Source organism: Apodemus sylvaticus, chromosome 17 (assembly GCF_947179515.1).
Source record: "Apodemus sylvaticus chromosome 17, mApoSyl1.1, whole genome shotgun sequence".
Classification (NCBI taxonomy): domain Eukaryota; kingdom Metazoa; phylum Chordata; class Mammalia; order Rodentia; family Muridae; genus Apodemus; species Apodemus sylvaticus.
Genome location: NC_067488.1, coordinates 16,645,697 through 16,664,551, shown reverse-complemented (window position 1 = coordinate 16,664,551; position 18,855 = coordinate 16,645,697). Strand labels below are relative to the sequence as shown.

General features: G+C 34.1%; 1 protein-coding gene across 3 annotated transcripts in view; it reads left to right on the top strand.

The window, feature by feature from the left end:
* Window positions 1–18,855, top strand: part of Csmd3 (CUB and Sushi multiple domains 3) — a 1,209,570-nt gene that overhangs the window by 294,779 nt on the left and 895,936 nt on the right. For all 3 annotated transcript variants that reach the window (XM_052161507.1, XM_052161506.1, XM_052161505.1), the window contains exon 5: window positions 3,403–3,610. In XM_052161507.1, coding sequence (XP_052017467.1) covers window positions 3,403–3,610 — 208 coding nt within the window. The remainder of the gene's footprint in view (window positions 1–3,402; window positions 3,611–18,855) is intronic.

The following is an 18,855-nucleotide window of genomic DNA, read 5'->3' as shown; positions in this document are numbered from 1 at the left end:
GGGTCACTTAAGTATACTATCATGTCATCTGCAAATAGTGACAATTTTACATCTTTCCAATTTGTATACCTTTGACCTCCTTATGTTGTCAAAAGGACAAATCGGCAACCAACAAATTGGGAAAAGATCTTCACCAACCCTACCTCCGATAGAGGGCTAATATCCAATATATACAAAGAACTCAAGAAGTTAGACCCCAGGGAACCAAATAACCCTATTAAAAATGTGGTACAGACCTAAACAAAGAATTTTCGCCTGAAGAAATTCAGATGGCTGAAAAGCACCTTAAGAAATGTTCAACATCATTAGCCATTAGGGAAATGCAGATCAAAACAACCCTGAGATTTCACCTCACACCAGTCAGAATGGCTAAGGTTAAAAACTTAGGAGACAGCAGGTGTTGGTGAGGATGTGGAGAAAGAGGAACACTCCTTCACTGCTGGTGGGATTGTAAGATGGTCCAACCACTATGGATATCAGTCTGGTGATTTCTAAGCAAACTGGGCATGACACTTCAGGAGGACCCTGCTATTCCTCTCCTGGGCATAAACCCAGAGGATTCCCCAGCATTCAACAAGGACACATGCTCCACTATGTTTGTAGCAGCCTTATTTATAATAGCCAGAAGTTGGAAAGAACCCAGATATCCCTCAATGGAGGAATGGATACAAAAAATGTGGTATATATACACAATGGAGTACTATTCAGCAATTAAAAACAATGAATTCATGAATTTTTTAGGCAAATGGATGGAACTGGAAAATATCATCCTAAGTGAGGTAATGCAATCACAAAAGAATACAAATGGAATGCAATTATTGATAAGTGGATATTAATTAGCCCTGAAGGTCTGAATACTGAAGATACAATTATCATATCAAATGATTCCCATGAAGAAGGAAGAAGAGGACCCTAATCCTGGAAATGCTTGATCCAGCATTGTAGGGGAGTACCAGGACAGAGAAAAGGGAGGGGGAAAGACAGGAGAATGGATGGAGATAAGAGGACTTATGGAACATATGGGGCGGGGACTGGGAAAGGGGAAGGCTTCTAGAATGTAAACAAAGAATATAGAAAATAAATAAAGAAATTAAAAAAATTTAAAAAAGAAGAGAAAAAATTCTGCATCGCTTTAGTTAATTCCAATGCCTGAGTTGATATTTTCTCCACATTCTGCTGCACAGACTTTGAAGACATCCTTAATATTTTGTTTTCCCACCTGTGTCTCATGCATATTTTACACACATAAAAATATATTACATACTTAAAAATTTAATCTACTTTAAAAATTATTACTAATAGAGTTAGAACAAATTGTGCCATTACCATATTGCTAACAATCTCCCGAGACTCTTCTAATTTGCTTTGATAACTTTTTTTCTAACATGGCTATAAACATGAAACTCATCTTTCGAAAATACTGAGATTCATATATTTTAATATACTGTAATGAACAGAGGTAGTTTATCTTTAGCAAGCAGGAAATTAGGGAAAAACACTATTGATATTATTACTACAAATTACTATTATTATCATTATTTACAGGAATATAATGCAAAATTTTCTTATTTCATTTGTGATTACATCATTGCAAGATGGATTAAAGCAAGAGAGCGAGGCTGGTAGTGAATTTTGATCAATACTATAGCAGCAAATTCTTGCTTAGTTAGCTTGTTCCTGGTGTTTAGTAAGTAGCAATGAATACTTAAAACACATGACTATTTTCATATAAACTATTTTACAAATAAATATTCAACTTCCTGCCCATTGAGGGTTCCTGAAGAAACTATTCTATGGAATATCCTTTTAATATTTTTTGGAGGGGTTATACTGTAATTACATCAATTCTACCTTCTATCCCTCCAAATCTTCCAATATTCCAGATCTTCCACTGTTCCTTTTCAAAATCATGGAGATTTTTTTGTACTTTTTGTTGCATATGCTTTTCTAATTTTCATATATGTTTTGGTAAGGAAATAGGTAGAGCAATGTGACACAAGGAATAAACAGGACCTCTAATTCACATTAAATGTGTGTGTGAGAAGTTTTGGATGAAAGAATGTGAACGGGGAGATCATGTGATTATCATACATTGTCTAAAAATAATTTGTCTAAGAACAAATACAAATTAGAGACACTGAAATAATGACAAAACTATGTGTCTAATTTGCCAGTATGTGTGAAGAAAGTGAAATGTGTCTTTTGTAAGATGTATTTATGCTTCAGGTTATAAGCTATGCTGCTAAATATTTATTTATTTAGGCAGCATAACAAGGCAGACAATGCCAATATAATTCCATTCATAAAAGGTAGTAATGGTGTTGTTCCTATTAACAAGATATGACTCCCTGTCCATTATGGAGTTAAGTAAAACAATTTTTCTTCTGTATTCATTGATGTTCTGAGGTGACTTAATTTCATCAACTTGGTTATTATAGAAATGAACATTTCCTCAAATGACTTATATTAGAGCAGTTTCCTGAGCTGGTCAAAGCAGCAACATAAATCATGATGCAATTTATTGTACAAGCAAATTTGGTACTTATTAACTTGATTGACCTAAACACTGTTATAATAGGCAAATATTCTAACTTCAATTCCTATAGGAAAAAGCAATCTTTGCTCTTATAATCTCATATTAACACAGCTGCTTATTTAAAAACTCTTATAATACACTATATCATAAGCATAGAATCCACATTAAGTTTTATTTACAAATCAGAAATATAGCTCAAAATTTAAATTTAGTTGAAAATGATATATAGTATTCATCTGTGTATAGATGAATGTTTATATACATGCATATTTTCATGTGTATAGTAAAATATATACACTGAATTATGGATTTATATTATATATTCCTGGGTATTGATGAGGTAAATAATTTCCAATTAATTAAAATATCCAGGGTATGTGATATATAGCTTAATTTTAATTGTGTCCCTATGAACATTGTTCAGTTGCTTTCAATAGATTACACTGGCAAACTGGCAAACTATATTCTATCGTCTTTTCAATCGTAACTTTACGAATAAATACTTTAAAAATAAAGTTATTCCCAATCACCAAACTATGGGGAATGATTAAATAGTAACTTTAGGTCAATGCATTATTCTGATATTACTTGCTTCTTCATTTAAACATGAAAAACTCCTACATTTTATTACACTGAGTTCTAATTTTGGAGTGTAGTTCTTTTTTTACCTTATGTTCATTTCTATTTCAAACAGTGGTTATAAATTGTCAAGATGTGGTCTATATTTATACATGAAAGAGAAAGATTTCTCCCAGACGTGTATATTATGACATTTGGATTGTTATTTTAATATATAAATAATGAATTTACTTGGTAATATTTGCCTGAACAATTAGATTTTAATACAATCTTATTGATTTTCACAGCTGAAGATGCTTGTGGGGGAACAATGAGAGGCTCCAGTGGCATGATATCCAGTCCGGGTTTTCCTAACGAATACCATAACAATGCAGACTGCACATGGACCATTGTAGCAGAGCCAGGGGACACAATTTCACTGATATTTACAGATTTCCAAATGGAAGAAAAATATGATTACCTAGAAATAGAAGGTTCTGAGCCACCTACAATATGGTAAGTGGATAACTTAATTAAAGTTTTTTTTTTTTTATGCCATTATCTGAAGCAACGTAGGAAACATGAAGCTGTAGGTGGAGCTATAAGATATGGATATTGAAGGGATCATGGACATTTTTGCCAAACTCTAAAGAAGCAATGTCATAACTGGATGATACTTCTATGGATTTTTGACTAATTCAACTTCACATCAGTGCTTATGCCACAGGATTAGTAAGGATAATCAATTTTTTATGACAAAGAAATAAAATCTGTGCCTGTTGCTACCTATAATGCTGTTCTTCATGATAGTCAAAACTTAGCCATCCCTTTAAGTTAGTATTCCATGAAGTAACTTGCCTTAGTTTACATTTATAGACCATTTACTTAGCCTGTTATAAATGAAGACAAATTTTGTTTGAAGATGGAATCTTTGTTTACAGACTCAAGACATGGTCTAATGAACATTGTGTTTTCAAAATATGGCTCTTTGGAATAAAATACTTAAAGTGTTTTCTTATGTTGTTTCAAATTTGAACATACCCTTGAGAATATTTTTTAACTAAAAGAATAGTAAGGAATCAATGGTGAAGTGAAGACAAAGGCAAGCACTAGGGTTGTAATGATTCTGAAGTCATGAAAAACTAGTGTCAGAGTATGAGAATATCTGCAAGAGTTAAATCCAAAGATCTGAAATGCCAAAGAACTGTTATTATGAAGTGTGAAAATTGATTTTAAGTGTGGCATGAATAGCTATAAGAATACCACTTAAGAGTTGAGTGTAGGAATCTAACAGAAGAATGCAGTTGCTAGTGTTATGATGCTATCAAGAGAGAGAGGGTGAAAGATATTAGCAGATATGTTAGAATTAAAGTGAAAATGATTCTGTAGCTGGTTAGCATCAGTATGAAAGATAGTCTTGAAAAAGAAACTTGTGTTATTCATTGACTTTAGCAAATGGTGAAGATGATAATAATTTTCTATGATATTGGCACTGTTGGAAGAAAGTCAAGTGAAATTTGGAATTGAGACACCACGAATAATGAGATTTGCATTAAAAACAGGAGTTTGAAGGTATTTGAGACATACCTTTGAAGCCATCTGACATTTAACTGGATGAATCAGAAACTTCAAAAGGACATGTAATGGTGATACTTAATTTGTTTCATCAGCATTGAAAGAATACTAGACAATGACTAGCTAGACAGAAACAATGGGAAATGAGTAGAAGTAGTACTGGAGTGAATCTGAAGATCTGCAATATTGCTTGAGCTTGAGAGGATAACCTTGTAAAGAAGACTAAATAATTGTATCCAAAGAAGTAGGAGACATTCTCTGAGACATAACACAAAGACGGTAGAAAGAATATAAAGGGCAGAGTGTTCCCATTGTGGCCTGAAGATGTAGGAACATTAGCTAGGTGCTTTGAAAAGTCACAGTTGGCTGAGTTTTCAGTAATTTGGAGCAAATCTCCATCAGAAACACTACCTTGTAATAAACAACAAAAATAGTTCATCTATTAAAACCCATATTTTATATCTCTACTATGGGACATTGATATACACAATTTTATCCCATTCCACAATAATTTTTATGTGAAACTATAAAGAAACATGGCTAATTCTGCTTTAAATAATAAGAGGATTTTAACAAAATTACTTTAGAAGTTACTATTCTAAAACAGTACATATTTAATTCATGTACAGCTAGATAATGATATAATAGATTTCTTAATAATTTTAGTATTTATGATGATGCAGAATTGATAGTACAGGTGCTTGCAAAGCACTCATGTGGTTGGTATGGTGAAGAAAGTGGAAAATTTTTTATAGTAATTACCCTGTTTCCACTGAATTCCATAACCTAATTAAAATTCTTATATGTTCTGAACCCTTATATCCATATTTTCCTTGTTAAAGACACTTGTGAGTACTACCTTCACACATTTTAATACTGATTGGTATATTTTACCTATATGAGGAATAAGACAATAACAGTTGTTTACTTAACTTGGTCAGAAGCACAAGGTTCTCTCCTGTCTATTTTCTGCTTCAAATACCATCAATACATTATCTCTTCTTGCTCAAGAAGTATTGCATATTTAATTTGTCTGTTATTAAAGTACATACAGAGAAGTTCAAAATTCTACTATATGGTGACTCTGACTCAAAAATTAAGAAACTTGATTTGTTACATGAAAATTATAGAAATATCAATCTGTTATATTTCTAATAATGAAAATTTAAACAAATATTACTATTAATGAGTTATTTTACTTAGCCAACAAAATATCATAAATAACAATCCTTTTAAATGTTATTATTTATGAAATCAATGTATGAACTTACTTGTAGACTATTAATACTGTTAAACTAAATGCTAGCCCTTTAATCCCACTAAATAAATATTTTTATGCCCTTTATAGATACATGACCATGAGAATGACGCATTTTATTTCAAGTGCAAAGTTGTAAAGACTCTTCCATTATAGCTATGTATTGATTTTTATAACATTCTGAATTAATTAAAGAGATCAAAGGGAGAAAGGGTAAATATTGAAACATTTATATTCTTCTGATTCAGTTACAAAGAATTTTTTGGACTTGGGATATTACATCCAGAGACTCAGAACTTTATATTCCCATATATACTTTTAAACTTCATCCTGAAATCTGAGTAGTACTATGAGGCAACTCATCATTCATGGAACAAATGGTATTAGCGGTAATTGAGTTGCTTCCAGGTTCAATATGCTGCTAAGCCATTACGTTCCGGATTGTTACAAGACTCAAGTATTCTTACCCGATTCAACAGGAAAGTCATAGACTCATATGTTATGACTGGATATAGCACTAATTGCTTATTTATTTTATTTCATATCAGTATCATTGTGTGGTTCTATTAATTCTCCTGTGTGTCTGTCACATTGTCTGTTCTGACAGCTACAGCAGGAACAAAGAATTGATGACTTCCTTGCTTACAAAATACAAACCATAAATTGCTTCCTACTAGATTTCTAAATGAGGCATGAGTGTCATTCTAACTCAACATTCTCACTGACATGAGCTCCTACTGCCTTGTTTGTTGATGCTAACCATTCTGAAGGAATGATATAAACTCTCTAAGTCATGTTGTTTTGTATTTCCTGATGGCTATGGCTGCTGAACATTAAATGCCACATAGCCACAAGTTTCCTCTGCTGATAATTGTATATTTTTATCTGGACTCCGTTTATATGGGTTTTTGCTATTTTTTTGAGTTCTTTGTATATTTATTGCATGTGGAGTTGCTAAAAAATCTTTTCTCATCCTGTAGGTTGCAACTTTATTCAATAAACAAAGCTTCTCAGTTTCAGGAAGTCTAATATGTTAGTTGTTGATCTTACTGCCTGTGCTAACATTGTTCTATTCCGTGAGACTTCTTCTGTGTCAACAAGTAGGAGCTACTTCTCTACTTTTGTTTGTTGCTTGTTTTCGTTGTCGCTGCCACTACCTTTGACTTGGACTTTGACTTGGAGTTCAGTTTTGAGTAGCTTCTTAAAAATGAAACTAGTAGGATTCTTCTACATCCAGCTATCCAGTTTGCCCACTGATTTTGTTTTGTTTTGTTGAGGATGCTGTCCTCTTTCAAATACATATTTTTGTTCTCTCTATCAAATATGAGGTTTGCATGAGTGTGTGAATTTATATTTGGTACAGGATTAAGATTGTGTTGATCTGGAAATGTCTTTTTGTCCCAGTATTATGCTGTTTTATTACCATAGCTTTGTAACAAAATTTGACAAGACACTGATACTTCAAAGCAGTTCTATTGTTATTCAGAATTATTTTCCTACCCTGTTGTGTGTGTGTGTGTGCATGTGCATTTTCTTGTGTGTGTGCATGTATTTGCATGTGAAGCTGGGGAATGTTCTTTCAAAATCTCTGAAGAATTGTGTTAGAACTTTAATGGGAATCATATGGATATGTAGATTTCTTTTCACTATGTTAATCCTACTGATCCATGAGCATGGGACATACTTCCATCTGCGAATATCTTCATCAGTGACTTAAAGTTTTTAATCATACAAGTCTTTCAATTGCTTATATAGACACATTCCAAGAAATTTTATATTATCGATGCCATTTTTTTTCTTTTTTTTTATTCGATATAATTTATTTACATTTCAAATGATTTCCCCTTTTCTAGCCCCCCCCCACTCCCCGAAAGTCCCGTAAGCCCCCTTCTCTTCCCCTGTCCTCCCTCCCACCCCTTCCCAGTTCCCCGTTCTGGTTTTGCCAAATACTGTTTCACTGAGTCTTTCCAGAACCAGGGACCACTCCTGCTTTCTTCTTGTATCTCATTTGATGTGTGTATTATGTTTTGGGTATTCCAGTTTTCTAGGTTAATAACCACTTATTAGTGAGTGCATACCATGATTCACCTTTTGAGTCTGGGTTACCTCACTTAGTATGATGTTCTCTAGCTCCATCCATTTGCCTAAGAATTTCATGAATTCATTGTTTCTAATGGCTGAGTAGTACTCCATTGTGTAGATATACCACATTTTTTGTATCCACTCTTCTGTTGAGGGATGCCTGGGTTCTTTCCAGCATCTGGCAATTATAAATAGGGCTGCTATTTTATATTATCGATGCCATTTTTAAAATTTTTTTTTGATCTTCTTTTACAATCCACATTTTATATGCCTTCTGGTCCACTCTCTGACTGTTCCGCATCCAGTGGATCCTCCTCTCACCCTAACTGTCTCCACAAGGATGTCCCCATCACCCTACCACACACCCCACCAGACCTTTCCACTCCCTGGGGCCTCCAGTCTCTTACAGGTTATGTGCATCTTCTTGACTGAGTACAGACCTTTCAGTCCCTCTGCTGAGTACGTGTTGGGGGCCTCTTATCAGCTGGTGTTTGCTGCCTGGTTGGTGGCACAGTGTCCAGATTAGTTGAGACTCTTGGTCCTCCCACATGGTTGTCCTCCTCTTCAACTTCTTCCAGCTTTGCCCTAATCCAACCACAGGGGCCAGCCGCTTCTGTCCATCGGTTGGGAGTAAATATCTGGATCTGACTCTTTCAGCCAATTATTGGTTCTTTTGGCAGGCTCATGATAGGTCCCTGTTTGTGAGCACTCCATAGCCTCAGTAATAGTGTCATGTCACAGGGCCTCACCTTGAGTTGGATCCCAATTTGGGCCTATCTCTGTACCTCTTTTTCCTCAGGCTCTTCTCCAGTCTTGTCCCTGCATCTCTTTCAGAAGGGAACAATTATGGGTCAGAGTTTTTGACTGTGGGATAGCAACCCCATTCCCCAAATGATGTCATGGCTTTCTGCTGGTGGTGGTATCTACAAGTTCTCCCCACTGTAGGGAATTTCATATAGTGTCCCTCTCTTTGAGTCCTGAGAGTCTCTCACATACCATGTCTCTGGTGCATTCTGGAGAGTCAACCAATCTCCTATCTCCTGAGGTTGCCTGTTTCCTTTCTTTCTGCTGGACCTCAGGGCTTCAATCCTGTTCCCCCTACCTAATACCTGATCATGTTCCGTTCTTTCCCACCCAACACAAGGTCCTTCCCTCTCCTGTTCTGTGATTGTTTTCTTTTCCTCCCAAGTGTAATTGAAGCATCCTCACTCGGGCCTTTTCATTTGTTAGCATTTTGTGTTCTGTAGGCTATATCAGAATTTTTTTTGATTAATATCCACTTATTAGTGAGTACGTATCATACATGTCCTTTATGGTCTAAGTTACCTCATTAGGATGATATTTTCTAGTTTCACTCATTTGCCTGCAAAACTCATGATTCCCTTCTTCTTAATACCTAAGAAGTATTCCATTGTGTAAATGAACCACATTTTCTGTATCCATTCTTCTGTTGTGGGACATCTAGGTTGTTTCTAGCTTCTGGCTATCACAAACAAGGCTGCTATGAAGATAATGAAACAAGTGCCCCTGTGGTGTGACATCTTTTGCCTATATGCCCAAGAGTGGTGTAGCTGGATCTATAGGTAGATCTACTTCCGATTTTCTGCGGAATCTCCAGATTGATTTCCAGAGTGGTTGTACCAGTTTGCCATCGTACCATCAGTGCTTCCTCCCAGATCCTCTTCAACACATGTTGTCACCTCAGATTTTGATCTTAGTCATTCTGATAAGTGTAAGGTAGAATCTCAGGGTCATTTTGATTTGCATTTCCCTGATTACTAAGGACTTTGAACATTCCTTTAATTGCTTCTCAACATCTAAGATTACTCTTTTATGAATACTCTGTTTAGTTCTATATCCCATTTTTTGAATGGGTTGTTTGCTTGTTTTTCGTGGTTTGCTTCTTTAGTTATTTATATATTTTGGTTTTTTTGGTTTTTTTTATTCGATATATTTTTTATTTACATTTCAAATGATTTCCCCTTTTCTAGCCCCCCACTCCCCGAAAGTCCTGCAAGCCCCCTTCTCTCCCCCTGTCCTCCCACCCACCCCTTCCCACTTCCCCGTTCTGGTTTTGGCGAATACTGCTTTACTGAGTCTTTCCAGAACAGGGGGCCACTCTTCCTTTCTTCTTATACCTCATTTGATGTGTGGATTATGTTTTGGGTATTCCAGCTTTCTAGGTTAATATCCACTTATTAGTGAGTGCATACCATGATTCGCCTTTTGAGTCAGGGTTACCTCACTTAGTATGATGTTCTCTAGCTCCATCCATTTGCCTAAGAATTTCATGAATTCATTGTTTCTAATGGCTGAATAGTACTCCATTGTGTAGATATACCACATTTTTTGCATCCACTCTTCTGTTGAGGGATACCTGGGTTCTTTCCAGCATCTGGCAATTTTAAATAAGGCTGCTATGAACATAGTAGAGCATGTATCCTTATTACATGATGGGGAATCCTCTGGGTATATGCCCAGGAGTGGTATAGCAGGATCTTCTGGCAGTGAGGTGCCCAGTTTTCAGAGGAACTGCCAGACTGATTTCCAGGGTGGTTGTACCAATTTGCAACCCCACCAGCAGTGGAGGAGTGTTCCTCTTTCTCCACACCCTCTCCAACACCTGCTGTCTCCTGAATTTTTAATCTTAGCCATTCTGACTGGTGTAAGATGAAATCTCAGGGTTGTTTTGATTTGCATTTCCCTAATGACTAATGAAGTTGAGCATTTTTTAAGATGTTTCTCCGCCATCCGAAGTTCTTCAGTTGAGAATTCTTTGTTTAACTCTGTTCCCCATTTTTTAATAGGGTTGTTTGGTTTTCTGGAGTCTAACTTCTTGAGTTCTTTATATATATTGGATATTAGCCCTCTATCTGATGTAGGATTGGTGAAGATCCTTTCCCAATTTGTTGGTTGCCGATTTGTCCTCTTGATGGTGTCCTTTGCCTTACAGAAACTTTGTAGCCTATTATCATATATGGGAAAAGTGAACATATTTTCCAAATATTTAGGTTGCCAATTCATCCTTCTGACTATGTTCTTTGCCTTCCAGAAGCTTTCTGGTTTCATCTTGTCCCATTTTATCAATTCTAGACCCTTAGAGTGTGAGCCACTGGAGTTCAGGTTTGGAAATTTCCCCCTGTGCCAATGAGTTCAAGGCTCTTTCCAACTTTTTCTTCTATTAGATTCAGTATATCTGGTTTTATGTTGAGGTCCTTGTTCCATTTGGATTTGAGCTTTGTGCAAGGTGACAAATATGGTTCTATTTTAATTTTTCTACATACAGACACCTGTTAATCCATCATCACTTATTGAAGACGCTTTCTTTTTTACATTGCATATTTTTGGCTTCTTTGTCAAAGGTTAAGTGGGTATAAGGCTGTGGCTTTATTTCTGAGTCTTCAATTCTATACCATTGATTAACATGTCTATCTCTGTACCATACCATGTAGTTTTCAGTCACTATTTCTCTGTAGTATAGCTTGAAGTCAGGGATGGTGATTCCCCCACGTGTTCTTTTATTATTAAATATTGTTTTTGCTATTCTGGGTTCTTGATTTTCCAGATCAATTGCTCTTTCCAGGTCTTTGAAAAACTGTGTTGGGATTTTGAAGGGTATAGCACATAATCTGTATATTGCCTTTGATAGGATGGCCATTTTTACTATGTTAATTCTGCCAATCCATGAGCATGGAAGTTATTTCCATTAGTAGCTTGCTTTTCTTGTGGTAATTCTATCAGTGGGAGTGTGACTGCTCCTGACTTATTTGGTTGTGGAACACTTTTCCTCCTACTAGATTGATTTCTCTGGCCTTGATGTGATGGTATATGTCTCTCCTTACTACAGTTTGTAATATGGTATTTGGTTGATGCCCATGGTGGCCTGCTCTTCTCTGAGGGGAGGAGAACAGGAAGAAGGAGGGAGGCTAGGGGAAAGGAAACCTCAGTAGGGAGGTAATATATGAGAGGAATTTTTGAAAAGAAAATAAATAACAATATACTGATAAAATAGCTCCTAATGATATTATACTACACTCATAGATCAGGGTCTTGTTCTAGCTTAGTGAAAGAATCTTGTTCTTGCAGAAGATGGCAACAAATATAGAGACCATAGTAGATATTATACAGAGAGCAAGAGAAATTAAGACAGTCCTAAAGAAGATATCTCCATCAGATCTTTCTCCACAGAGCTCAGAAAACCCTGATGAATACGAGGAAGAAAGAATGTAAGAGCTAGAGGGGGAGGAGGACACCAAGAAAACAAGGCCGTCTAAATCAACATGAACAAATATCATAGTAAATCACAGTATGAAGTAGTATGCACAGATCCTGTTCGCATCTGTACCAGGGTCTCTATGTTATGGTTATAGTTTCTAGTTTAGTGTTTCTACGGGATTCCTGAATTTGTGAACAAGGAGGTATGTGATCCTTGTGCCTTTTCTTAGGAACTTTTTCTTCTGGTGGTTTATCTTGTACAACTTTGATATAACAGTTCATTTAACTTATTTTATTGTGTTATATTTTTTAAAGTGAATGAATGAATAAAGATATAAAAGAAAACCTAACCACTATGGGAAAGGATACCAATTGAAATGTCATTTATACATCTAGGAGAGGAAAAAAATCAGTTTTCTCCAATTAAATGGCAGTGGTTATATCACTTACTCAAAGGCTGGCCTTGTGTTTGAAAATAGTTCACAAACATATAATGATCCATTAATGAGCCACAGGGTTGTTATTGTTGTTGTTGTTGTTGTTGTTGTTGAGTGTGTTTGCTGTTTGTGTATGTGTGTTTGTTTGGGGGGGCTTTTATTTGGTTACAGTTTAGTAAGTTTGTTGTTGTTCTGACTCTTTTAGTTTTTTGGTGGAGGGCTGTCATAATAATTTTGTTGTTGAATTGGGGTGGGGGTATTTGCTATTTGTTTGTTTTGGGAAAGAACTTAAAGCTGGGTGCTTAGGAGTAGGGAGATGATTTGAATGAACATGTAAGATGGGAAGAATATGATCAAAATATATTTTTAAAGTTATTTTAAATAATAAAAATATTATAAAACAGAAAATGACCATATGACCAAGGAATCTGTGAATTCAATAAAATCCATATCAAAATTTCAATGAAATTGACAGTAATGGGAAACGATAAAAAATTCATATGGAACCGTAATCATTGAAAGTTAAAAAAAAAATCTCCAACAAAATGAAAGATAAGGAAATATCATGATACATTATTTCAAATTGTATTAAAGGGTCATGTTAATAAAAACAATATGCTTCCCTCACCAAATCAGACATATTCAGACAATTAAATGGCATAATAAAGTACAAGACAAAGAAATAACCTCACACAGCTATGATGTTTGAGCTTTTATTAAAAATGCCAGCATTAGTAGATAAAATTCAACATCTCCAAAAAATGCTGAGAAACCTAGATATCCATGTATAAAATAATAAAACTAAAACCACATCTCTCTAATCTTATACACAAGCTAAACCAAAGTGTGTCAAATGCCTTAAGAAAAGGCTTATAGATCTGAAAATATTAGAAGGATGCATTGTGATGGAGTTCAGGATATAAGAGATTCTAGGTAGAAGAGTAACCAAAATGCATTTTGTACATGTGTGAAATTCCCAAAGAACATGGCAATTTATTAAACTGATTTTAAAATGTATTAATAAAGAAAAATGGTTAAGATGCATATGAACAGAAGTTTCATATAATTATCAATAGGAAAATTAAAATAAATGTTTTTGTAGAATCTATTTCTACCCAGTAAGAAGGCCTCGCAAGCAATTAAACAAAAACTGATAGCAAATGTAAATGAGTATGTGAGATATTTTTCCTTCCTGTATATCCCAGAACATATATGTAAGTACCCTGCATAATAATCACTTGCATATGAAGAACAGGATGGTTTATATTGTAAGTATGGTTAAATATATAATCTACTTAATTTAAACCATCTTTCACTTCATACAATGAATATAAACATATATTGAATAATGAAACTGTGAAAAGGACTTAGAAGAGCAGTAATGTTGTGATTGTGCTGGCAGTCTGTTGAACTTAGATCATGAGATCTGTGATTGTCTTAAAGGAAGGATACCTAACAGATCCCAGAGTAAGTATTTCAGGTTAAATTGTTAGCAGAGAAACAAACGTATAACATGTGGGTTTTACTGTGCTAGGCTGTTTTGGTAACTGACAGATAGCCATGTGTGAAAATTATAGAGGAAAACAAGATAAAGTGCTGCCTAGGACAGGACTCTCTGCTGACTTTAGAAACAGCAGGATGTTACCCTTCATTGTTTGGAATCTAAGTGCCATGGTGGAATTTATCACTTAGGCAAAATTATTTTTCTGTCTGCTCTACAGAAAATAAACTATAGAAAAATTCTATTGTCAGTATTATGATAAAGGGTAAAACTAACAATATCTAAAACAAGGCTATGAAAAGTTCATTGGAATTTCTAGAAAAAGAGGTAAGCATTTTTTGAAAGGGAGATGTGAGTTTAGAGAAAGGAAATAAATGATAGCTCTAGAATATTTGGCTTTAATAATGGTGTAAATTCAATACACATTAGTGATGGGAAGAGGACTGAGAAGACAATTTGGTGGAATTAATTTTGAGATAACTGATCTATACATAGGTAGTTTTTGCATTTTGGGGCAGGACATGTTTTAGATCAACATAATGGTTGCACACTGTAGATCAGAATCTAACCATTTGAACGAAGTTACTCTTTGCTTCAAAGTAGAATAAAGTAATAAATTAAGAAAAGAAAAATAATAATCACTAGGGCATTTTATCACTAAAAATTCTGAAAATTGAGATCGTAAGTACAGGATATTTAACCTGAGAAACAAATGGGAAGAAAATAACATAATATGTTCATGTTGTCAGGTGAAGAAACCTTCAAGCTATTGCTCAGCTGCATCTCATAAGGATATTTCTTTCTTTCTTTGAGACTTGGGAAGCCTTTAGCTGCCTATGCCTCTAATGGATCGCCAAATGTGGATGATTAGCCAATAAAATAAGCTTTCAATTTGCCCACCGTTTTAGGAATAGAGTGTCGTAGGACATGGAAATTTTGATGGATCAATTTTATGGGTGGATTTAACTGGAGTTGTACAAGACAAAGTGAAGTTGTGGAGGATAGTTCACATAACATAACCTATCAGGGAATTTGGTAAGAATGATATACAAAGAAATGGAGAAGGGGTGGAATGATCTGGAAAAATATCTTAAACTATTTATGCAGTTTTATTTTAAATATATAAGACTTGTTTGCATGAATGTATATGTGCCATGTGCTTTTACATAGTGCCTGAGGACATCAGGGAAGATCATCAAATGCCAAAATACTACACATATGGTTTGTTCTAAGCTGCCATGTGGGTGATGGATCTTTACAAAAACAACTCAACAGCTGATCTCCAGTCTCCAAAATATTTTTATTAAAATTTTTGCTTTTTTCTTTCTTAGTTGTTAGAATTAAGGATATGCTTTTTTTTAATCATAAAGAGAATGACTCATCAGAGAACAAACAACACAATAGCATGAGCTAGGACAATCATTTTAACAAGGTAAAAAAATTAATAGTGATAGTGAGTTTAACCTTTGTTTTAAAATGTATCTTTGACACAAAGCAGAATACCACAGTAAGAGGAAAATTAGGTGTGAAAGAGAGTGAAGATTGGTAATTCATTGGCTGAAAATCAGAACTCATAGAGAAGGATTTTATAATAGTGATGCTTTTAGATTTGATGTCCGAAGAAGTGCTATTAATGAAAGAAAGGTAGAAAAACTTTTTAACACTTTTAGGTCAGAAGAAAAATATTGGAGTCCAGTTAAGATGTTGAGTGAATACTATTTTGATCTTGATTTCCATTAGCATATGTCAAAGTTTAACGAAAGTGTGACTGAATTATGATAAGAACTTTAAAACTGGAATAACAGTTCATAAACTGACAAAACCTAGATACTGACTGGCACTAAAGAATAACTATAATTACCAAGATCAGACAATAATGGGAAAAGAGCATTCAGATTTGGCCAGTGAAAAGTGTATATTAATATTATTTATATTAACAATGAACATTTATGTACAATTTATGTAACATTTTGATTAACCTGAATTATTTCAAATTTATATTTCTGCTAAAATGTTACATGGCATTCAGATATATGCTGACAAATTTACCCTTGTTGATTTCCAATAAAGACTGGTTACTATCTCAAGCCATCGCTTCTAGTTATACATCAAATCCATTTCTTTCTCACCTACTTGAGTCCATGCTTCTGATATTCTTAATATTCTCTATGCATCAAATTTTGTTGTATGAATGATCAATCTTCAAACAGACATAACTGGGTTTGTTCCCATTATTTCTCTTTAAATGTATTTTACAAAATGACCAACAACTTTTCAGTTTCTAATTTAATACTTATCTGAATTTGATTTATCTACAACATTTGATCCTATCAGCCCTGTGAACCTGGAGTCTCTTGCTCATTATATTATGACTATATATTTTCTGTTTTTTGTAGGTTTTATTTCTGCCCTCAGATTTTCTGAACAGGCTGAGGTCGCTGCCTTTTTATTCAACCGATGTGTTGGATTTTTTCTTTTTACTAATTGTATCTTGTACAATTTATTTAAAAGTTTATTTGAAAATTGCTCCTTATTTTATCTTCATTAGTCTCCAGTTTTCCAGTTTTGTTAATAATCATTGACTCTCTTGGTTCTTTATGTCTTAAGTAGGTTATGTTTGATCATACAATTAGTAAGTGGTTTTGTTGTCTCTCAAAATAGAAATGTTGAAAATGTGATTTTTCCTGATTTTTATTGATTATATTTGATTGATGTAGCATTCACCAGAATTGATTAGATAAACAGAAAAAAGAAAATTTACAAGTGCACAGAATCATAATACTTTGACACAATACAATTTCTGAAAGGTTTGTGTAAGTACTTTATCTAGGTTGCCAGTATCAAATATTCATGATGGATTCATATTGTTGTGTTTGTAGTCTGTCTTTATTATCAAGATCATATGTTTCAATATTGAACAACTAAGTTTATAGTCTAGACATTTGGAAAGACAAAGGAAAGGCAACAAGGCACTCATGAAATTTTCCTTTGACATACTTGCTACTTTTTATATGAATCTAAGAGGTTTTTTGTTTGTTTTTTTTTTTTTTTTTTTTTTTTTTTTTTTTTTTTTAGCAAAATCAAAGTATATAAGAGGTTGAAGAGTTTAACACAAGGCTTCGGCTCAGTTTCCTCTCCTGAAAAGGAAGAAGGAAATGTAAAGTATATTGCAGTTTCCCTCCTCATCCATCACTCCCTTCTCTCTTCCCCTCCCCCTCCCTTACCCTTCTCCCTTCCTTCTTTCTGAATTTGACATTGTCTTCCTCAATCACTTTCCATCATTCTTATTTTTTAAAATATCTCTTACTAAATCTGGAGTTTAGCATAGATCTAGCCAGATTCACCAAGCAGAAACGTTCCTGCCATGAGATGTAAATGTTCTTTTTTTTCCCAGCATTAATGTTGCAAGTGCACACTGATATATCTAAATTTTTATGTGGATATTGGGTATTGAACTCGTTTCCAGGGCTTAGGCAACAAACACTTTACCAACTAAATTGTTACCCCAACTCAACTATAATCAATTTTACTAATTTAAAGGAATTGGGATTATAACCTTTATTTTATGTGTATGTATATACTTGCACCCATGTGTGTATGTGCAGCATGGGTGTTTTAGTGCCCTCTAAAGGCTAGAAAGGTGCATTGAATTCCTTGGACTGTAGGACTGGCAACAGAGCTGAGGGTTTGGGGAACTGAAGGTGCTTCCTCTGCAATAGCAATTATCCTTTAAAGGCTGAGCAGTCTCTCCAGCTCAAACTCAAATTCTAATCTCTCAAAGCCTTTTAGAGTTAATCTTTTCTGCAAACTAACTTTTCACTTTGAAAAATCTGGGACTTTCAAGTGTGTGTGTGTGTGTGTGTGTGTATGTGTGCTCCCATATTTAAAACATATCACATACTGGTATTTTTTGAAATAGCATATAGCTGTAAGTAGCTACTACCATTTGTGTTAATACATAATTTTACCTTTCCATTAATCAAAAATTCTCTAACCTGACATAATGAATTGTATTGAATAAATATAATCCTATTGTATTATATTTATGTATTTTCTTTGTGCTAAAGAAAATTTGTTTTTCTATGTAGTAAAAATATTTCAATTTATCTAAGGCTGCATCAGCAATGAAGAAACATTTACATATGCATGAAACTAAAATTAATAAATATCAGGAAAATAAGAAAAAAAGAAATTTCAAATTTTATAGCAAATTCCGAGCCATATAAATGAAATTTTTTATAACTTTATTTTACATGCAAGTGTTTGTTATTGGAAATTATACCTTGTATCTTTTTTGAAAATATACTTTAGTAAAATTTTACAATGTTTTCCTGCATGTTTATTAAAGTACATAGTTTTTCAATTATTAGTATGGACCTGAAAATTATACTTAGTCATTTTTCACTTCTGAATTTAGTGCTTGAATTCTCTAGAGGGGCACATCCCACAGTCTTATTATTCTGGAAAATAGAGACTAAATCAAAGTATCAACATCAGTTTGTGCTGTGTAGTCAGATTCTGTTTCAGTTGAAACAAGTATATCTTAAATATATTGTTGTATTTCCATGGACTACAGTGCAGTTCTGAATACTCACTAGATCCGTAAAAGTAAAGAAAAAAATAGTACCTATACGAAGTATTCAATATGAATATATTTTATCCAATGATATATTAAAATTTCAAGGGAAAATAT